The sequence below is a fragment of the Coregonus lavaretus genome (assembly GCF_964263955.1).
Source record: "Coregonus lavaretus genome assembly, chromosome: 1".
Classification (NCBI taxonomy): Eukaryota; Metazoa; Chordata; class Actinopteri; order Salmoniformes; family Salmonidae; genus Coregonus; species Coregonus lavaretus.
The window spans coordinates 22,765,040-22,789,172 of record NC_139988.1 but is presented as its reverse complement, the minus strand read 5'-3'; the positions used below and the strand labels follow the sequence as shown (position 1 = coordinate 22,789,172).

The 24,133-nt window shown below is 42.6% G+C and overlaps 1 protein-coding gene across 1 annotated transcript in view; it reads left to right on the top strand.

Moving 5' to 3' along the window:
• ankfn1a (ankyrin repeat and fibronectin type III domain containing 1a) overlaps positions 1-24,133 on the top strand; it is a gene marked incomplete at both ends in the record, with an annotated part of 193,056 nt that overhangs the window by 153,429 nt on the left and 15,494 nt on the right. The window contains one exon of the mRNA XM_084158389.1: positions 1,221-1,387. Within this exon, the coding sequence (XP_084014515.1) occupies positions 1,221-1,387 (167 nt within the window). The remainder of the gene's footprint in view (positions 1-1,220; positions 1,388-24,133) is intronic.

Here is a 24,133-nt window from a genome sequence, read left to right as displayed (position 1 = left end):
CATTGACAAGATCCTCCCGTGTTGTTCTGGGGTGATTCCTCACCGTTCTCATGATCATTGCAACTCCACGAGGTGAGATCTTGCATGGAGCCCCAGGCCAAGGGAGATTGACAGTTCTTTTGTGTTTCTTCCATTTGCGAAAAATCGCACCAACTGTTGTCACCTTCTCACCAAGCTGCTTGGCGATGGTCTTGTAGCCCATTCCAGCCTTGTGTAGGTCTACAATCTTGTCCCTGACATCCTTGGAGAGCTCTTTGGTCTTGGCCATGGTGGAGAGTTTGGAATCTGATTGATTGATTGCTTCTGTGTACAGGAGTGTGCTCCTAATCTCAGCTCGTTAGCTGTATAAAAGACACCTGGGAGACAGAAATCTTTCTGATTGAGAGGGGATCAAATATTTATTTCCCTCATTAAAATGCAAATCAATTTCTAACATTTTTGACAAGCGTTTTTCTGGATTTTTTTGTTGTTATTCTGTCTTTCACTGTTCAAATAAACCTACCATTAAAATTATAGACTGATCATTTCTTTGTCAGTGGGCAAACGTACAAAATCAGTAGGGGATCAAATACTTTTTTCCCTCACTGTAGACTGACCAGGTGAATCCAGGTGAAAGCTATGATCCCTTATTGATGTCACCTGTTAAATCCACTTCAATCAGTGTAGATGAGGAGACAGGTTAAAGAAGGATTTTTAAGCCTTGAGACAATTGAGACATAGATTGCGTATGTGTGCCATTCAGAGGGTGAATGGGCAAGACAAAGGATTTAAGAACTACAACGCTGCTGGGTTTTTCATGCTCAACAGTTTCCCGTATCATGAATGGTCCACCACCCAAAGGACATCCAGCCAACTTGACATAACAATGGGAAGCATTGGAGTCAACATCGGCCAGCATCCCTGTGAAACACTTTTGACACCTTGTAGTACATGCCCCGACGAATTGACGCTGTTTTGAGGGCAAAAGGGGGTGCAACTCAATATTAGGACGGTGTTGCTAATGTTTTGTACACTCAATGTATGTCTCGTTATACAGTATTAACATTATATTATTTTATACTGTATATGTCTCTCTCCAGTCCATGTCTGTGCCTACAAGAAGTGATTTAGTTTATATATTCTATGTTCTGATATATATGTGTCTCGCTCCAGTCCACTTCTGTGAATACAAGGAGAAGTTTGAGTCTATTCTATATTCAAATATATATTTCTCTCTCCAGTCCATTTCAGTGCGTACAAGGAGAAGTGCGTCAGTCTGTACTGCCGCATGTCATCTGTCTTGGACCTGGATGCACTTATTACCCAGCAGGCACTGCGAGAGGCCATCATGGACACAGAGGTCGCCACTGCCAAACAGAGACACCAACATATACTGGACTATATACAGGTAGGGAGTTAAAACTTGAGATGAGATTGGTGCAAGCAGGTTGGCTGCAAGGTAATGTGTTTTCATATTATGGCATATCAAATATATATACACTACCAGTCAAAGGTTTGGACACACCTACTCATTCAAGGGTTTTTCTTTATTTTTACAATTTTTTACATTGTAGAATAATAGTGAAGACATCAAAACTATGAAATAACACATATGGAATCATGTAGTAACCAAAAAAGTGTTAAACAAAATACATTTTATATTTGAGATTATTCAAATATCCTCCCTTTGCCTTAATGACAGCTTTGCACACTCTTGGCATTCTCTCAACCAGCTTCATGAGGTAGTCACCTGGAATGCATTTCAATTAACAGGTGTGCCTTCTTAAAAGTTAATTTGGGGAATTTATTTCCTTCTTAATGCGTTTGAGCCAATCAGTTGTGTTGTGACAAGGTGGGGGGAGGGGTATACAGAAGATAGCCCTATTTGGTAAAATACCAAGTCCATATTATGGCAAGAACAGCTCAAATAAGCAAAGAGAAACGACAGTCCATCATTACTTTAAGACATGAAGGTCAGTCAATCCAGAAAATGTCAAGAACTTTGAACGTTTCTTCAAGTACAGTCGCAAAAACCATCAAGCGCTATGATGAAACTGGCTCTCATGAGGACCGCCACAGGAATGAAAGACCCAGAGTTACCTCTGCTGCAGAGGATATGTTCATTAGAGTTACCAGCCTCAGAAGTTGCAGCTCAAATAAAAAAAATTTTTTATTTTTTAATTTGAGTTCAAGTAACAGACACATCTCAACATCAACTGTTCAGAGGAGACTGTGTGAATCAGTCCTTCATGGTTGAATTGCTGCAAAGAAACCCCTACAAAAGGACACCAATAAGAAGAAAAGACCTGCTTGGGCCAAGAAACACGAGCAATGGACATTAGACCGGTGGAAATTTGTTCTTTGGTCTGGAGTCCAAATTTCAGATTTTTGGTTCCAACCACCGTGTCTTTATGAGACACAGTGTGGGTGAACGGATGATCTCCGCATGTGTAGTTCCCACCATAAAGCATGGAGGAGGAGGTGTCATGGTGTGGGGGTGCTTTGCTGGTGACACTTTCTGTGATTTATTTAGAATTCAAGGCACACTTAACAAGCATGGTTACCACAGCATTCTGCAGCAATACGCCATCCCATCTGGTTTGGGCTTAGTGGGACTATCATTTCTTTTTCAACAGGACAATGACCCAACACACCTCCAGGCTTTGTAAGGGCTATTTGACCAAGAAGGAGAGTGATGGAGTGCTGCATCAGATGACCTGGCCTCCACAATCCCTCAACCTCAACCCAATTGACATGGTTTGGGATGAGTCAGACTGCAGAGTGAAGGAAAAGCAGCCAACAAGTGCTCAGCATATTTGGGAACTCCTTCAAGACTGTTGGAAAAGCATTCCAGGTGAAGCTGGTTGAGAGACTGCCAAGAGTGTGCAAAGCTGTCATCAAGGCAAAGGGTGGCTATTTGAAGAATCTCAAATATAAAATATATTTTGATTTGTTTTAACACCTTTTTGGTTACTACATGATTCCAATGTGTTATTTCATAGGTTTGATGTCTTCACTGCTATTCTACAATGTAGAAAATAGTAAAAATAAAGAAAAAACCTTGAATGAGTAGGTGTGTCCAAACCTTTGACTGGTACTCTATACAGTGGGGGAAAAAAGTATTTAGTCAGCCACCAATTGTGCAAGTTCTCCCACTTAAAAAGATGAGAGTGGCCTGTAATTTTCATCATAGGTACATGTCAACTATGACAGACAAAATGAGAAAAAAAAATCCAGAAAATCACATTGTAGGATTTTTAATGAATTTATTTGCAAATTATGGTGGAAAATAATTTCTCAATACTTTGTTATATACCCTTTGTTGGCAATGACACAGGTCAAACGTTTTCTGTAAGTTTTCACAAGGTTTTCACACATTGTTGCTGGTATTTTGGCCCATTCCTCCATGCAGATCTCCACTAGAGCAGTGATGTTTTGGGGCTGTCGCTGGGCAACACAGACTTTCAACTCCCTCCAAAGATTTTCTATGGGGTTGAGATCTGGAGACTGGCTAGGCCACTCCAGGACCTTGAAATGCTTCTTACGAAGCCACTCCTTCGTTGCCCAGGCGGTGTGTTTGGGATCATTGTCATGCTGAAAGACCCAGCCACGTTTCATCTTCAATGCCCTTGCTGATGGAAGGAGGTTTTCACTCAAAATCTCACGATACATGGCCCCATTCATTCTTTCCTTTACACGGATCAGTCGTCCTGGTCCCTTTGCAGAAAAACAGCCCCAAAGCATGATGTTTCCACCCCCATGCTTCACAGTAGGTATGGTGTTCTTTGGATGCAACTCAGCATTCTTTGTCCTCCAAACACGACGAGTTGAGTTTTTACCAAAAAGTTCTATTTTCGTTTCATCTGACCATATGACATTCTCCCAATCCTCTTCTGGATCATCCAAATGCACTCTAGCAAACTTCAGACGGGCCTGGACATGTACTGGCTTAAGCAGGGGGACACGTCTGGCACTGCAGGATTTGAGTCCCTGGCAGCGTAGTGTGTTACTGATGGTAGGCTTTGTTACTTTGGTCCCAGCTCTCTGCAGGTCATTCACTAGGTCCCCCCGTGTGGTTCTGGGATTTTTGCTCACTGTTCTTGTGATCATTTTGACCCCACGGGGTGAGATCTTGCGTGGAGCCCCAGATCGAGGGAGATTATCAGTGGTCTTGTATGTCTTCCATTTCCTAATAATTGCTCCCACAGTTGATTTCTTCAAACCAAGCTGCTTACCTATTGCAGATTCAGTCTTCCCAGCCTGGTGCAGGTCTACAATTTTGTTTCTGGTGTCCTTTGACAGCTCTTTGGTCTTGGCTATAGTGGAGTTTGGAGTGTGACTGTTTGAGGTTGTGGACAGGTGTCTTTTATACTGATAACAAGTTCAAACAGGTGCCATTAATACAGGTAACCAGTGGAGGACAGAGGAGCCTCTTAAAGAAGAAGTTACAGGTCTGTGAGAGCCAGAAATCTTGCTTGTTTGTAGGTGACCAAATACTTATTTTCCACCATAATTTGCAAAGAAATTCATTAAAAATCCTACAATGTGATTTTCTGGAATTTTTTTTCTCAATTTGTCTGTCATTGTTGACGTGTACCTATGATGAAAATTACAGGCCTCTCTTATCTTTTTTATTGGGAGAACTTGCACAATTGGTGGCTGACTAAATACTTTTTCCCCCACTGTATATAGACACTACCGTTCAAAAGTTTGGGGTCACTTAGAAAGGTCCTTGTTTTTGAAAGAAAAGCTATTTTTTGGTCCATTAAAATAACATCAAATTGATCAGAAATACAGTGTAGACATTGTTTATGTTGTAAATGGCTATTGTAGCTGGAAAATTATTTATGAAATATCTACATAGGCGTACAGAGGCCAATTATCAATGGCACGTTGTGTTTGCTCATCCAAGTTTATCATTTGAAAAGGCTAATTGATCATTAGAAAACCCTTTTGCAATTATGTTAGCACAGCTGAAAACTGTTGTGCTGATTAAAGAAGCAATAAAACTTGCCTTATTGAGACTAGTTGAGAATCTGTAGCATCAGCAATTGTGGGTTCGATTACAGGCTCAAAATGGCCAGAAACAATTAACTTTCTTCTGAAACTCGTCAGTCTATTGTTGTTCTGAGAAATGAAGGCTATTCCATGCAAGAAATTGCCAAGAAACTGAAGATCTCGTACAACGCTGTGTACTACTCCCTTCACAGAACAGCGCAAACTGTCTCTAACCAGAATAGAAAGAAGAGTGGGAGGCCCCGGTGCACAACTGAGCAAGAGGACAAATATATTAGAGTGTCTAGTTTGAGAAACAGACACCTCACAGGTTCTCAACTGGCAGCTTCATTATAGTACCCGCAAAACACCAGTCTCAACGTCAACAGTGAAGAGGCGACTCCGGGATGCTGACCTTCTAGGTAGAGTTGCAAAGAAAAAGCCATATCTCAGACTGGCCAATGAAAATAAAATATTAAGATGGGCAAAAGAACACAGACACTGGACAGAGGAAGATTGGAAACAAGTGTTATGGACAGACAAATCAAAGTTTGATGTGTTCGGATCACAAAGAAGAACATTTGTGAGACGCAGACCAATTGAAAAGATGCTGGAGGAGTGCTTGATGCCCTCTGTCAAGCATGGTAGAGGCAATGTGATGGTCTGGGGGTGCTTTGGTGGTGGTAATGTGGGAGATTTGTACAGGGTAAAAGGGATCTTGAAGAAGGAAGGCTATCACTCCATTTTGCGACGCCATGCCATACCTTGTGGATGGCGCTTGATTGGAGCCAATTTCCTCCTACAACAAGACAATGACCCAAAGCACAGCTCCAAACTATGCAATAACTATTTAGGGAAGAAGCAGTCAGCTGGTATTCTGTCTATAATGGAGTGGCCAGCACAGTCACCGGATCTCAACCCTATTGAGCTGTTGTGGGAGCAGCTGGACCGTATGGTACGTAAGAAGTGCCCATCAAGCTAATCCAATTTGTGGGAGATGCTTCAGGAAGCGTGGGGTGAAATCTCTTCAGATTACCTCAACAAATTGACAACTAGAATGCCAAAGGTCTGTAAGGCTGTAATTGCTGCAAATGGAGGATTATTTGACAAAAGCAAAGTTTGAAGGACACAATTATTTTTTTCAATTAAAAACATTATTTCTAACCTTGTCAATGACTACATTTCCTATTCATTTTGCTATATTTCCTATTCAAACTCATTTCATGTATGTTTTCATGGAAAACAAGGACATTTCTAAGTGACCCCAAACTTTTGAACTGTAGTGAACATGAAATGAGTTTGAATAGGAAATATAGCAAAATGCATAGGAAATGAAGTATATATATATATATATATATATATATATATATATATATATATATATATATATATCTCTTCGGAAAGTATTCAGACCCCTTGACTTTTTCCACATTTTGTTACGTTACAGCCTTATTCTAAAATGGATTAAATAACCAAAAATCCTCAGCAATCTCCAAACAATCCCCATAATGACAAAGTGAAAACCGGTTTTGAGAAATTTTTGCTAATGTATTAAAAATAAAAACAGAAATACCTTATTTACATAAGTATGAGACTCAAAATTGAGCTCAGATGCATCCTGTTTCCATTGATCATCCTTGAGATGTTTCTACAACTTGATTGGAGTCCACCTGTGGTAAATTCAACTGATTGGACATGATTTGGAAAGGCACACACCTGTCTATATAAGGTCCCACAGTTGACAGTGCAGGTCAGAGCAAAAACCAAGCCATGATGTCGAAGGAATTGTCCGTTGAGCTCCGAGATTGGATTGTGTCAAGGCACAGATCTTGGGAAGGGTACCAAAACATTTCTGCTGCATTGAAGGTCCCAAAGAACACAGTGGCCTCCATCATTCTTTGGAACCACCAAGACTCTTCCTAGAGCTGGCCGCCCGGCCAGACTGAGCAATCGGGGGAGAAGGGCCTTGGTCGTGGTCAGGGTTAGGGTTACCCGATGGTCACTCTGACAGAGCTCTAGAGTTCCTCTGTGGAGATGGCAGAACCTTCCAGAAGACCAACCATCCCTGCAGCACCCCACCAATCAGGCCTTTATTGTAGAGTGGCCAAACAGAAGCCACTCCTCAGTAAAAGGCACATGACAGCCCACTTGGAGCACCAAAAGACTCTCAGACCATGAGAAACAAGATTCTCTGGACTGATGAAACCAAGATTGAACTCTTTGGCCTGAATGCCAAGCGTCACAATGACCTGAAGAGAGCTGGGACCACAGTCTCAAAGAAAACCATTAGTAACACACTACGCCGTCATGAATTAAAATCCTGCAGCACACGCAAGGTCCCCCTGCTCAAGCCAGCGCATGTCCAGGCCCGTCTGAAGTTTGCCAATGACCATCTGGATGATCCAGAGGAGGAATGGGAGAAGGTCATGTGGTCTGATGAGACAAAAATAGAGCTTTTTGGTCTAAACTCCACTCGCCTTGTTTGGAGGAAGAAGAAGGATGAGTACAACCCCAAGAACACCATCCCAACGTGAAGCATGGAGGTGGAAACATCATTCTTTGGGGATGCTTTTCTGCAAAGGGGACAAGACGACTGCACCGTATTGAGGGGAGGATGGATGGGGCCATGTATCGCGAGATCTTGGCCAACAACCTCCTTCCCTCAGTAAGAGCATTGAAGATGGGTCGTGGCTGGGTCTTCCAGCATGACAACGACCCGAAACACACAGCCAGGGCAACTAAGGAGTGGCTCCGTAAGAAGCATTTCAAGGTCCTGGAGTGGCCTAGCCAGTCTCCAGACCTGAACCCAATAGAAAATCTTTGGAGGGAGCTGAAAGTCCGTATTGCCCAGCGACAGCCCTGAAACCTGAAGGATGTGGAGAAGGTCTGTATGGAGTGGGCCAAAATCCCTGCTGCAGTGTGTGCAAACCTGGTCAAGACCTACAGGAAACGTATGATCTCTGTAATTGCAAACAAAGGTTTCTGTACCAAATATTAAGTTCTGCTTTTCTGATGTATCAAATACTTATGTCATGCAATAAAATGCAAATTCATTACTTAAAAATACTTGTTCTCCCCACTGTATATACACTGTATATATACACTGTTCTCCCCACTGTATATACACTGCTCAAAAAAATAAAGGGAACACTTAAACAACACATCCTAGATCTGAATGAATGAATGAAATAATCTTATTAAATACTTTTTTCTTTACATAGTTGAATGTGCTGACAACAAAATCACACAAAAATTATCAATGGAAATCAAATGTATCAACCCATGGAGGTCTGGATTTGGAGTCACCCTCAAAATTAAAGTGGAAAACCACACTACAGGCTGATCCAACTTTGATGTAATGTCCTTAAAACAAGTCAAAATGAGGCTCAGTAGTGTGTGTGGCCTCCACGTGCCTGTATGACCTCCCTAAAACGCCTGGGCATGCTCCTGATGAGGTGGCGGATGGTCTCCTGAGGGATCTCCTCCCAGACCTGGACTAAAGCATCCGCCAACTCCTGGACAGTCTGTGGTGCAACGTGGCGTTGGTGGATGGAGCGAGACATGATGTCCCAGATGTGCTCAATTGGATTCAGGTCTGGGGAACGGGCGGGCCAGTCCATAGCATCAATGCCTTTCTCTTGCAGGAACTGCTGACACACTTCAGCCACCTGAGGTCTAGCATTGTCTTGCATTAGGAGGAACCCAGGGCCAACCGCACCAGCATATGGTCTCACAAGGGGTATAAGGATCTCATCTCGGTACCTAATGGCAGTCAGGCTACCTCTGGTGAGCACATGGAGGGCTGTGCGGCCCCCCAAAGAAATGCCACCCCACACCATGACTGACCCACCGCCCAACCGGTCATGCTGGAGGATGTTGCAGGCAGCAGAACGTTCTCCACGGCGTCTCCAGACTCTGTCACGTCTGTCACATGTGCTCAGTGTGAACCTGCTTTCATCTGTGAAGAGCACAGGGCGCCAGTGGCGAATTTGCCAATCTTGGTGTTCTCTGGCAAATGCCAAACGTCCTGCACGGTGTTAGGCTGTAAGCACAACCCCCACCTGTGGACGTCGGGCCCTCATACCACCCTCATGGAGTCTGTTTCTGACCGTTTGAGCAGACACATGCACATTGGTGGCCTGCTGGAGGTCATTTTGCAGGGCTCTGGCAGTGCTCCTCCTGCTCCTCCTTGCACAAAGGCGGAGGTAGCGGTCCTGCTGCTGGGTTGTTGCCCTCCTACGGCCTCCTCCACGTCTCCTGATGTACTGGCCTGTCTCCTGGTAGCGCCTCCATGCTCTGGACACTACACTGACAGACACAGCAAACCTTCTTGCCACAGCTCGCATTGATGTGCCATCCTGGATGAGCTGCACTACCTGAGCCACTTGTGTGGGTTGTAGACTCCGTCTCATGCTACCACTAGAGTGAAAGCACCGCCAGCATTCAAAAGTGACCAAAACATCAGCCAGGAAGCATAGGAACTGAGAAGTGGTCTGTGGTCACCACCTGCAGAACCACTTCTTTATTGGGGGTGTCTTGCTAATTGCCTATAATTTCCACCTGTTGTCTATTCCATTTGCACAACAGCATGTGACATTTATTGTCAGTCAGTGTTGCTTCCTAAGTGGACAGTTTGATTTCACAGAAGTATGATTGACTTGGAGTTACATTGTGTTGTTTAAGTGTTCCCTTTATTTTTTTGAGCAGTGTATATACATACACTACTGGTCAAAGGTTTTAGAACACCTACTCATTCAAGGGTTTGTCTTTATTTTTACTATTTTCTACATTGTAGAATAATAGTGAAGACATCAAAACTATGAAATAACACACATGGAATCATGTAGTAACCAAAAACAAATCAAAATATATTTTATATTTGAGATTCTTCAAATAGCCACCCTTTGCCTTGATGACAGCTTTGCACGCTCTTGGTATTATCTCAACCAGCTTCACCTGGAATGCTTTTCCAACAGTCTTGAAGGAGTTCCCAAATATGCTGAGCACTTGTTGGCTGCTTTTCCTTCACTCTGCGGGTCGAGTCATCCCAAACCATCTCAATTTGGTTGAGGTCGGGGGATTGTGGATGCCAGGTCATCTGATGCAGCACTCCATCACTTTCCTTCTTGGTAAAATAGCCCTTACACAGCCTGGAGGTGTTTTGGGTCATTGTCCTGTTGAAAAACAAATGATAGTCCCACTAAGCCCAAACCAGATGGGATGGCGTATCGCTGCAGAATGCAGTGGTAGCCATGCTGGTTAAGTGTGCCTTGAATTCTAAATAAATCACAGACAGTGTCACCTGCAAAGCACCCCCACACCATAACACCTCCTCCTCCATGCTTTACGGTGGGAAATACACATGCAGAGATCATCCGTTCACTCACACTGCGTCTCACAAAGACACGGCGGTTGGAACCAAAAATCTCCAATTTGGACTCCAGACCAAAGGACAAATATCAACCGATCGAATGTCCATTGCTCGTGTTTCTTGGCCCAAGCAAGTCTCTTCTTCTTATTGGTGTCCTTTAGTGGTGGTTTCTTTGCAGCAATTCGACCATGAAGGCCTGATTCACACAGTCTCCTCTGAACAGATGATGTTGAGATGTGTCTGTTACTTGAACTCTGTGAAGCATTTATTTGGGCTGCAATTTCTGAGGCTGGTAACTCTAATGAATTTATCCTCTGCAGCAGAGGTAACTCTGGGTCTTCCATTCCTGTGGCGGTCCTCATGAGAGCCAGTTTCATCATAGCGCTTGATGGTTTTTGCGATTGCACTTGAAGAAACGTTCAAAGTTCTTGAAATGTTCCGTATTGATTGACCATCATGTCTTTAAGTAATGATGGACTGTCGTTTCTCTTTGCTTATTTGAGCTGTTCTTGCCATACAATGGACTTGATCTTTTACCAAATAGGGCTATCTTCTGTATACCCCCCTACCTTGTCACAACACAACTGATTGGCTGAAATGCATTAAGAAGGAAATAAATTCTATAAATTAACTTTTAAGAAGGCACACCTGTTAATTGAAATGCATTCCAGGTGACTACCTCATGAAGCTGGTTGAGAGAATGCCAAGAGTGTGCAGAGCTGTCATCAAGGCAAAGGGTGGCTATTTGAAGAATCTCAAATATAAAATATATTTTGATTTGTTTAAACCTTTTTTGGTTACTACATGATTCCATATGTGTTATTTCATAGTTTTGATGTCTTCACCATGATTCTACAATGTAGAAAATAGTACAAATAAAGATAAACCCTTGAATGATTAGGTGTTCTAAAACCTTTGACCGGTAGTGTATATACAGTTGCAGCCAAATATATTGGCACTCTTGCACTTGAAATAAATTGAAACTTTTGGATTTTCAACATTGCAGAACCAATTTTATCTTTGTAAACTTAAGTTTACAATGTTAATTTAGAAAATAAAGACAAATGGCATGGACAAAATTATTTGCAACAAGGAGCTAGTACTTGGTTGCACAGCCTTTGGCCAAGATAACTGCGAACAAATGCTTTTTGTAGCAATCAATGAGCTTGCTTCACCTTTGTACTGGCATTTTGGCCCACTCTTCAGCAGCAAACCGCTCTAATTCTTCAATGTTTGTAATACAAATAAATAAAATAATAATAATTACAGTAATATGAGATCTGTATGTAAAACATTTAGATTTGACATTTTTGTCATTTAGCAGATGCTGTTATCCAGAGAGACTTACATTAAGTGCATTCATCTTAAGATAGCTAGGAGAGACAACCACATATCACAGTCAAATATACAGGATACGAACATTCCATTCCAGCTAAACAATGGATATATAGCTTTTGCAAAATAATAACATCTCAAATCTATGAATTAAAAATCAGAGAACAGTAATATTTTACACACACATGAAGGTACCCATAAGCGATAATTTCTGATGGAAAAACAAAACAAAGTGAAAAATGTGTGAAGTGGCGTTTTCGTAATAAATACTGCTTATATTCTAACTTAAAATTGTTAAATTTACCAAAATAAAATTGGTTCTGCAATGTTGAAAATGCAAAAACAAGTTGTGGTGACCAAAAGTTTTTTTAAATTAAACTTATTTAAGAAGAAATAGGGAATGAATTAAGAATAGTGCAAGGCTGCCAATATATTTGGCCACAACAGTATGTACAGAGGCCTTAACAAAGGCTTCCAAACCTGCATTGACTACAGGGCAAAACAGACCAAAGACATGGCAAATACTCAACCATTAAAGGTTTGCGGCTTGCTGCCACTCAGGGTTGGGGAGTAACTGATTACATGTAATCTGATTAGCAAAAAAACTGTAACTGTAATCAGTTATGTTATCAGCAAAAATATTGTAATCAGATTACAGGAACTTTTGAAAAACTAGATGATTACTTATTGAATTACTTTTAAATTCAGAAAGGATGTTTGAGGGAAAAGAATACACACCTTTCTGATTTTTCAATGACTTTCAATTCAGCATTGAAAAAAGGCGCAAGTTTAAATCTGTTCCACCTGAGTGAGTCTGACTACAGGTCACAGAGCACTATTATGACAAACCAAATGCGTTTAATGGATCCATTTAGTCTTCTTCCAACGCCTCTTAAGGGGAAAGTAATCAAAAAGTAACAAAGTAATCAGATTCAAATCACATTTTATTTCCCACGTGCCGAATACAACCTTACAGTGAAATGCTTACTTACAAGCCCTTAACCAACAATGCAGTTTTAAGAAGCAAACTATATATACAGTGAGGGAAAAAAGTATTTGATCCCCTGCTGATTTTGTACGTTTGCCCACTGACAAAGAAATGATCAGTCTATAATTTTAATGGTAGGTTTATTTGAACAGTGAGAGACAGAATAACAACAAAAAAATCCAGAAAAATGCATGTCAAAAATGTTATAAATTGATTAGCATTTTAATGAGGGAAATAAGTATTTGACCCCCACTCTTAATCAGAAAGATTTCTGGCTCCCAGGTGTCTTTTATACAGGTAACGAGCTGAGATTAGGAGCACACTCTTTGCTCCTAATCTCAGTTTGTTACCTGTATAAAAGACACCTGTCCACAGAAGCAATCAATCAATCAGATTCCACACTCTCCACCATGGCCAAGACCAAATAGCTCTCCAAGGATGTCAGGGACAAGATTGTAGACCTACACAAGGCTGGAATGGGCTACAAGACCATCGCCAAGCAGCTTGGTGAGAAGGTGACAACAGTTGGTGCGATTATTCACAAATGGAAGAAACACAAAATAACTGTCAATCTCTCTCGGCCTGGGGCTCCATGCAAGATCTCACCTCGTGGAGTTGCAATGATCATGAGAACGGTGAGGAATCAGCCCAGAACTACACGGGAGGATCTTGTCAATGATCTCAAGGCAGCTGGGACCATAGTCACCAAGAAAACAATTGGTAACACACTACGCCGTGAAGGACTGAAATCCTGCAGCGCCCGCAAGGTCCCCCTGCTCAAGAAAGCACATATACAGGCCTGTCTGAAGTTTGCCAATGAACATCTGAATGATTCAGAGGAGAACTGCGTGAAAGTGTTGTGGTCAGTTGAGACCAAAATTGAGCTCTTTGGCATCAACTCAACTCGCCGTGTTTGGAGGAGGAGGAATGCTGCCTATGACCCCAAGAACACCATCCCCACCGTCAAACATGGAGGTGGAAACATTATGCTTTGGGGGTGTTTTTCTGCTAAGGGGACAGGACAACTTCACCGCATCAAAGGGACAATGGACGGGGCCATGTACCGTCAAATCTTGGGTGAGAACCTCCTTCCCTCAGCCAGGGCATTGAAAATGGGTCGTGGATGGGTATTCCAGCATGACAATGGCCCAAAACACACGGCGAAGGCAACAAAGGAGTGGCTCAAGAAGAAGCACATTAAGGTCCTGGAGTAGCCAGTCTCCAGACCTTAATCCCATAGAAAATCTGTGGAGGGAGCTGAAGGTTCGAGTTGCCAAACGTCAGCCTCGAAACCACACATCCCTCCTGAGATGTGTGCAAACCTGGAAACTACAAGAAACAACGGACCTCTGTGATTTAATGAAGGGTTTTGCCACCAAGTACTAAGTCATGTTTTGCAGAGGGGTCAAATACTTATTTCCCTCATTAAAATGCAAATCAATTTATAACATTTTTGACATGCGTTTTTCTGGATTTTTTTGTTGTTATTCTGTCACTCACTGTTCAAATAAACCTACCATTAAAATTATAGACTGATCATGTCTTTGTCAGTGGGCCAACGTACAAAATCAGCAGGGGATCAAATACTTGTTTCCCTCACTGTATATATAAAAAGTGTTCAGTAAAAAATAGATGAGTAAAAAATAGGGAGGCTATATACAGGGGGGTACCGGTACAGAGTCAATGTGCGGGGGCACCAGTTCGTCGAGGTAATTGCGGTAATATGTACATGTGGGTAGAGTTGAAGTGACTATGCATGGGTGGGTTGGGTTGGGGTGGGGGGGACAATGCAAATAGTCTGCGTAGCCATGATTAGCTGTTCAGGAGTCTTATGGCTTGGGGGTAGAAGTTGTTAGGAAGCCTTTTGGACCTAGACTTGGCGCTCCGGTACCGCTTGTCGTGCAGTAGCAGAGAGAACAGTAATGACTAGGGTGGCTGGAGTCTTTGACCATTTTTAGGGCCTTCCTCTGACACCACCTGGTATAGAGGTCCTGGATGGCAGGAAGCTTGGCAGTGATGTACTGGAACGTACGCACTACCCTCTGTAGTGCCTTGCGGTCGGAGGCCGAGCAGTTGCCATACCAGCCGGTGATGCAACCAGTCAGGATGCTCTCGATGGTGCAGCTGTAGAACTTCTTGATGATCTGAGGACCCATGTCAAATCTATTCAGTATCCTGAGGAGGAATAGACTTTGTCGTGCCCTCTTCACGACTGTCTTGGTGTGCTTGGACCATGATAGTTTGTTGGTGATGTGGACACCAAGGAACTTGAAGCTCTCAACCTGTTCCACTACAGCCCCATCGATGAGAATTGGGGCGTCCTCAGTCCTCTTTTTTTTCCTGTAGTCCACAATCATCTCCTTTGTCTTGATCACGTTGAGGGAAAGGTTGTTATCCTGGCACCACACGGCCAGGTCTCAGACCTCCTCCCTATAGGCTGTCTCATCGTTGTCAGTGATCAGGCCTACCACTGTTGTGTCATCGGCAAACTTAATGATGGTGTTGGAGTCGTGCCTGGCAATGCAGTCATGGGTGAACAGGGAGTACAGGAGGGGACTGAGCACGCACCCCTGAGGGGCCCCCGTGTTGAGGATCAGCGTGGCAGATGTGTTGTTACCTACCCTTACCACCTGGGGGTGGCCCGTCTGGAAGTTCAGGATCTTGTTGCAGAGGGAGGTGTTTAGTCCCAGGATCCTTAGCTTAGTGATGAGCTTTGAGGGCACTATGGTGTTGAACGTTGAGCTGTAGTCAATGAATAGCGTTCTCACGTAGATGTTCCTCTTGTCCAGATGGGAAATGGCAGTGTGGAGTGCAATAGAGATTGCATCATCTGTGGATCTGTTGGGGCGGTATGCAAATTGGAGTGGGTCTAGGGTTTCTGGGATAATGGTGTTGATGTGAGCCATGACCAGCCTTTCAAAGCACTTCATGGCTACAGACGTAAGTGCTATGGGTCGGTAGTCATTTAGACAGGTTACCTTAGTGTTCTTGGGCACAGGGACTATGGTGGTCTGCTTGAAACATGTTAGTATTACAGACTCAGTCAGGGACATGTTGAAAATGTCAGTGAAGACACTTGCCAGTTGGTCAGCACATGCTCGGAGTACACATCCTGGTAATCCGTCTGGCCCTGCGGCCTTGTGAATGTTGATCTCCTTAAAAGTCTTTCTTACATCGGCTACAGAGAGCGTGATCACATAGTCATCCGGAAAAGCTGATGCTCTCATGCATGCTTCAGTGTTGCTTGCCTCGAAGCGAGCATAGAAGTGATTTAGCTCGTCTGGGAGGCTTGTGTCACTGGGCAGCTCGTGGCTGTGCTTCCCTTTGTAGTCTGTAATAGTTCAAGTTTCCCTGCATCTGGATGAGCGTTTTGCTGTTTGCTTGTGGGTTATACAGCTCATTGAGTGCAATCTTAGTGCCAGCATCGGTTTGTGGTGGTAAATAGACAGCTACGAAAAATATAGAAGAAAACTCTCTTGGTAAATAGTGTGGTATACAGCTTATCATGAGATACTCTACCTCAGGCGATCAAAACCTAGAGACTTCCTTAATATTAGATTTTGTGCACCAGCTGTTGTTTACAAACATACACAGACCGCCACCCCTTGTCTTACCGGAGTCAGCCGTTCTATCCTGCCGATGTAGCGTATATCCCGCCAGCTGTATGTTATCGATGTCGTCGTTCAGCCATGACTCTGTGAAATATAAGATAATACAGTTTTTAATGTCCCGTTGGTAGGATATCCTTGAGCTTAGGTCGTCCATTTTGTTTTCCAATGATTGTTCGTTGGCTAATAGGACTGATGGAAGAGGCAGATTACTCGCACGCCGTCGGATCCTTACAGGGCACCCTGACCTACGTCCACGATATCTCCGTCTCTTTCTCATGCGAATGACGGGGATTTGGGCCTTGTCGGGTGTCTGTAGAATATCCTTCGCGTCCGACTCATTGAAGAAAAGATAATCATCCAATACGAGGTGAGTAATCGCTGTCCTGATATCCAGAAGCTCTTTTTGGTCATAAGAGATGGTGGCAGAAACATTATGTACAGAACAAATTACAAATAACGTGAAAAAACACACATAATAGCACAATTGGTTAGGGGGCCGTAAAACGTACTTTATTGCAACAAACTTACTGAGTTTGGGTAATCCAAAAGTTATCTTACTGATTACAATTTTGGGCAGGTAACTAGTAACGGATTACATTTAGAAAGTAATTTACCCAACCCTGCTACCACTCCAATCTGTCCAGTATATACACTGCCGTTCAAAAGTTTGGGGTCACTTAGAAATGTCCTTGTTTTCGAAAGAAAATTTTAAACAATGTCCATTAAAATAACATCAAATTCTCGCATGGAATAGCCTTCATTTCTCAGAACAAGAATAGACTAACGAGTTTCAGAAGAAAGTTATTTGTTTCTGGCCATTTTGAGCCTGAAATCGAACCCACAATTGCTGATGCTCCAGATACTCAACTAGTCTCAAGAAGGCCAGTTTTATTGCTTCTTTAATCAGCACAACAGTTTTCAGCTGTGCTAACATAATTGCAAAAGGGTTTTCTAATGATCAATTAGCCTTTTAAAATGATAAACTTGGATTAGCAAACACAACGTGCCATTGGAACACAGGACTGATGGTTGCTGATAATGGGCTTAAGTAAGCCTATGTAGATATTTCATTAAAGATCAGCCGTTTCCAGCTACAATAGCCATTTACAACATAAACAATGTCTACACTGTATTTCTGATCAATTTGATGTTATTTTAATGGATAAAAAAATTGCTTTTATTTCAAAAACAAGAACATTTCTAAGTGACCCCAAACTTTTGAACGGTAGTGTCTATATATACAGTACCAGTCAAAAGTTTGGACACACCTACTCATTCAAGGTTTTTTCTTTATTTTTACTATTTTCTACATTATAGAATAGTAGTGAAGACATCAAAACTATGAAATAACACATTGGAATCATGTAGTAACCAAAAAGGTGTTAAACAAATCAAAATATATTTTATATTTGAGATTCTTCAAATAGCCACCCTTTGCCTTGATGACAGCTTTGCACACTCTTGGCATTCTCTCAACCAGCTTCACCTGGAATGCTTTTCCAACAGTCTTGAAGGAGTTCCCAAATATGCTGAGCACTTGTTGGCTGCTTTTCCTTCACTCTGCAGTCTGACTCATCCCAAACCATCTCAATTTGGTTGAGGTCGGGGGATTGTGGAGGCCAGGTCATCTGATGCAGCACTCCATCACTCTCCTTCTTGGTCAAATAGCCCTTACAAAGCCTGGAGATGTGTTGGGTCATTGTCCTGTTGAAAAAGAAATACACTGTATTTCTGATCAAGTTGATGTTATTTTAAACTGCGCTCAGTTTATTCACTATGGCACCCAGAGGCTGTGGTACAGCGAAGCATAATCATTAAAACCATTATGATTTGGGTGATTTCTTTTTCTCCTTTTTTACTAAAATAGTCTGAGCTTGTTGTGTCTCACCCGACAGCATGAGGCGCCTGAAACTGAAAATGTGACTCTACAGTAGGCATAAGCTATTACTGTAAAGATATGCAGGACGTTAGAGTAATCTTTATAGGAGGCTTCCAATTACATTTAATAACAGTATCTTTCAGCATTTTACCCATAATGCAGTGCAATCTACAGCATTCATTGTGTAAAACACAAGGTGTTTTACTGTGCATTCTACAGTGTTTTACTGTTGAAATTACAGAAAAGTGTTAGTGTATGTTAATATGTATTCCAGGTATAATTGACCTAAGTGAGGCGTATGTAAACTGTGTGAGGGCTTACTGGAATACATACAGATATATGTGACAATATATTTCAGATGGCAACCATATCAATCAATCAATCAAATTGATTTATAAAGCCCTTTTTACATCAGCAGATGTAAAAAGGGCTTTTTTTACATTTGGTGCTCAGTGAAATACACTGAGCACCAAATGTATTGGGATAGTGAACATTTTAGTTGTTTTGGCTCTGTACTCCAGCACTTTTGATTTGAAATTATACAATGACTATGAGGGTGTGATATGACTACATAGTCCCCCCATTTTAGGGGACCAAAAGTATTGGGACAAATTCAAGTAGTAAAAAGTGTATTTGATCCCATATTCATAGCACGCAAACTTGTGACTACAAATTTGTTGAATGCATTTGCTGTTTGTTTTGGTTGTTTTAGATTACTTTTTTTTTACAGGGCCCCGTGTAGCTCAGTTGGTAGAGCATGGTGCTTGCAACGCCAGGGTTGTGGGTTCGTTTCCCACGGGGGGCCAGTATGAAAATGTATGCACTCACTAACTGTAAGTCGCTCTGGATAAGAGCGTCTGCTAAATGACTAAAATGTAAATGTAAAATGTAAATTGTAAATAAGAATAGAATCTGTTTCTAAACATGTCTACATAAATGTGGATGCTACCATGATTACGGATAGTCCTGAATGAATCGTGAATAATGATGAGTGAGAAACTTACAGACGCACAAATATCATACCGCCAAGGCATGCTAACCTCTCACCATTACAATGACAGGGGAGGTTAGCATATTTTTTTATTTGGGGGGGGGGGGGGGGGGTATGATATTTATGCCTCTAATTTTCTCACTCATCTTTATTCACGATTCATTCAGGATTATCATTAATGTAGAAGTGTTTAGAAACATATTCTATTCTTATTTACAATAAAAGTGACTCCAAAATGACACAATATGTTATTTACCATTTGTTTCTATTGGGCACAACATAATCTGAAACACAACCAAAACAAACAGCAAATGCATCCAACAACTTTGTAGTCACAAGCTTGATGTAGTCATTGTGTGCTATGAATATGGGACCAAATACCTAACTTTTTACTTCTTTAATACACATGCAAGTGAATTTGTCCCAATACTTTTGGTCCCCTAAAATGGGGGGACTATGTTCAGAAAGTGCTTTAATTTCTAAACGGTTCACCCGATATGGATTAAAATTCCCTCAAATTAAAGCTGACAGTCTGCACTTTAACCTCACATTGTATCATTTCCAATCCAATCCAAAGTGCTGGAGTACAGAGCCAAAACAACAAAACGTGTCACTGTCCCAATACTTTTGGAGCTCACTGTATAAACATTTTTAATCTATTTCTAATACAAACGCATGAGTCCTTTTTTTCACATTCATCAAAAGAAAATTGTTAGAAAGCTTATTTTTCATATCGTTTATGTCATGTCCATTTGTCAGTAAATATATTTATCACGCAGCAAAAATCTAAGAAACAGCAGAAACAACTGCGCTAATAATCCCATTGGAGTCAGTTTATTGATGTAATAAAGCCTAACTGCTAGGAGTACTAGCTGTTAAATAGCTTGTTTTTCTAATGTTAAAGAACTCCATAACTGCCCAGCCTTCTCTCTCATGTCAGAAAGTTGAAAGCATGAAAGTAAACCCATCTGGTGTTTTTCTCTGTGAATAACTAATCCAGCTTTTGCCACCATGGTCTCTACTGGTAATGGAGACCAACCACAAAACCATAAGTGTGTTTCTGTGATCTGAGAGTGTGTGTGTGTGATCTGAGAGAGAGTGTGTGTGTGTGTGTGTTCTGAGCTCAGAGGCACGGAAAAATGTGGCCCCAAACCACAGATTACACACTACTCGGGAGAGCGAGAGAGAGCGACAGGGGGAAATTGTGACTGAGAGTGTGTGTGGGTAGAGATGTCTGAATATGTGTCTCTGTATAAAAGTGTCTGTCTCTCAGTCTCTGTATGTGCGTGAGTCTGCCTCTGTGTGTGCATGTAAATCTCATAGTTGTGTGTGTTTGTGTATGTGTGTGTGTGAGCTCAGCAATGTGGGCTGCATTAGGGAGAGTGAAGTGTTAATGTGAGGGGGCAAAGCGTGTGAAAAGAGGCCCGTCTGTCCGAAAGCTGGCCTGTCATGCCACAGTCTGTCTGATACTGGGAGGTCCTGTCAGAGTGCGTGTGTGTGTGTGTGTGTGCATTGTTACGTGTGAGTGTGTAGGTGCGTGAATGCGTTTCTGTGTTTACGTGCCTGTGTGTGTGTATCAGCGGCATGTGTGTGCGTGTGGCTGAACTTGGTTAGTGCAGAAATGATGACGTTACGCCATCTCATTGTACAATATGTTTAAGACTTGTAATTTCATGATCGGGGGAAAAATTCCCTTACTGTGGTATTGTTGTCGAAGACTGGTTCAGTCCAGTAGACATGCTGTTAGTATTGTGTTGAGGTTAATCTTATTCAATTCATCACTGGATTTGGCATCACCTCCACATCAACTGACTAAATGAGTGAGTGGACTAAGTAAAGCCTGCGTCTTTTGAACATTGGAAGGAAATCTCTGGTAATCTAAACCCCTGAGAGAAGAATAAGGCGACCTCTAACCTCATATTGTATAGTTCATATTGTATAGTACATATTGTATAGTTCCTACAGGACCAACACATTGATATACTATAAGCCGATGTTGTCCTGCTGTGTGCGCTTGCGCCATGCTCCAAAGGAACCACAGACCCAGCTGCGTCTTGCTCTCTCAGGCCCCATGATAGGGCCAGGCGGTGGGGGAGAGACCCCAGCAGTGGGGCCCCTGCCCTGGATCAAAGGAGAGTGGAGTGGGCATCTGTGTGAACGTATGGGCAATCACGTGTCACTCCCAATACGATCCCTCCCTCTGGTTCTCATCTGCGTGTCACGCTGAATACTTCCTCTCTGGCTCCAGTCCTTAGCTCCAGTGCGGGCCCTTAGCTCCAGTGCGGGCTAATGGAATCTAAAGATGTCTGGTCAGAATGGGCAATTTCCTGTTCCAGTAGGAAGTCCTTTTGTCTGGAGCTCCTTACCTGTCACCTTCACTTGGACTCACTGGGGTTGGACTCACTGGGGCCACTGCTCTCTCTGCTGGCTGGCTGGAGCCTACCTGGAGAGGGGCGGGGGTGTAGTGTGTGTGTGTGTGTCCCAGTCACCTTGAGTAAGACTCTCATTTCTGAGACGACTTCTGGCTCCTTGCAGGCGTCTTGCGAGCGCTCGCTGTCAGGAACTGATGCTGCATCAAGAGCACACACACAGACTAATCTTACTCACTCTCTCTCTCTCTCTCTCTCTCTCTCTCTCTCTCTCTCTCTCTCTCACACTCACACACATATACACACACACACACACACACACACACACAGGTCTTGGATGACACTTGGATCAGCTGTCGAGTGCTTAAGAGAGATGATGCTGCTGTGCTGATGAATGCTGGGAGTCTGGGGGATGCTACCTTTCTGGAAGTTTCCTCTCCTGATTAGGGCTAGACACAATCCGTTGAGGTTGAATTTCCTCAATCTGCAGAAATCATTGCCAATCAACTATTTAAGTAAGTGGAATGAAGGGAAATACCTTGAAAGGAGGACAATGAAAGTTCAGTAAAAAGCTTTTTAATGATTAAAAGCCCAAAGCATTTTAGATGAAAGCCTTCGTCAGGGTGCTTAGGAAAGTTAAATGGCAGATGACATGCATCCAGTGCATTCTGCTTGGCTTTGAGAAAAGTCTATGACTGGATTAGCATGCATTATTATCATACCTATTTACAGTGCATCCCTTTCACTGATCCCTCTCCATGCAGAACTGTTTACCTCTCGGATATACAGTATACTCTTATATATATATACAATATACCTCTCAAATATTATACAGTGCTATGAGAAAGTATTTGCCCCCTTTCTAATTTCCTCTACTTTTGCATATTTGTGATACTGAATGTTATCAGATCTTCAACCATTTTACATTTTAGTCATTTAGCAGACGCTCTTATCCAGAGCGACTTACAGTTAGTGAGTGCATACATTATTATTATTTATTAATTAATTTTTTATACCCCCCGTGGGAAAGGAACCCACAACCCTGGCGTTGCAAACGCCATGCTCTATCAACTGAGCTACATCCCTGCCGGCCATTCCCTCCCCTACCCTGGACGACGCTGGGCCAATTGTGCGCCGCCCCATGGGTCTCCCGGTCGCGGCCGGCTACGACAGAGCCTGGATTCGAACCAGGATCTCTAGTGGCACAGCTAGCACTGCGATGCAGTGCCTTAGACCACTGCGCCACTCGGGAGGCCATATGAAAACCTAATAGTAGATAAAGGGAACATAAGTGAACAAATAACACAACAATTACATATTTATTTCATTTATTTCATAAACAAAGTTATGCAACACCCAATTCCCCTGTGTGAAAAAGTAATTGCCCCCTTACACTCAATAACTGGGTGTGCCACCTTTAGCTGCAATGACTCCAACCAAATGCTTCCTGTAGTTGTTGATCAGTCTCTCACGTCGCTGTGGAGGAATTTTGGCCCACTCTTCCATGCAGAACTGCTTTAACTCAGTGACGTGTGGGTTTTCAAGCATGAACTGCTCGTTTCAAGTCCTGCCACAACATCTCAATTGGGATTAGGTCTGGACTTTGACTAGGTCATTCCAAAACTTCCAATTTGTTGCTTTTTAGCAATTTTCATGTAGACTTGATTGTGTGTTTTGGATCATTGTCTTGCTGCATGACCCAGCTGCGCTTCAGCTTCAGCTCACAGACGGATGGTCTGACATTCTCCTGTAGAATTCTCGGATACAGAGCAGAATTCATGGTTCCTTCTAATAAGGCAAGTCGTCCAGGTCCTGAGGCAGCAAAGCATCCCCAAACCATCACACCACCACCACCATGCTTGACCTTTGGTATGATGTTCTTACTGTGGAATGCAGAGTTTGGTATTCGCCAGGCATTACTGGAACCATGTCGTCCAAAAAGTTATACTTTTGAATCATCTGTCCATAGAACGTTCTTCCAAGAGTCTTGATGATCATCCAGGTGCTTTTTGGCAAACTTGAGTCAACTTTTTAGACGAGATGGGTCCCATTATGCCTGGCGAAAACCAAACACTGCATTCCACAGTAAGAACATCATACCAAAGGTCAAGCATGGTGGTGGTGGTGTGATGGTTTGGGGATGCTTTGCTGCCACAGGACCTGGACGTCTTGCCTTAATGGAAGGAACCATGAATTCTGCTCTGTATCAGAGAATTCTACAGGAGAATGTCAGACCATCCGTCTGTGAGCTGAAGCTGAAGCGCAGCTGGGTCATGCAGCAAGACAATGATCCAAAACACACAATCAAGTCTACATGAAAATTGCTAAAAAGCAACAAATTGGAAGTTTTGGAATGGCCTAGTCAAAGTCCAGACCTAATCCAAATTTAGATGTTGTGGCAGGACTTGAGACGAGCAGTTCATGCTTGAAAACCCACACGTCACTGAGTTAAAGCAGTTCTGCATGGAAGAGTGGGCCAAAATTCCTCCACAGCGACGTGAGAGACTGATCAACAACTACAGGAAGCATTTGGTTGGAGTCATTGCAGCTAAAGGTGGCACAACCAGTTATTGAGTGTAAGGGGGCAATTACTTTTTCACACAGGGGAATTGGGT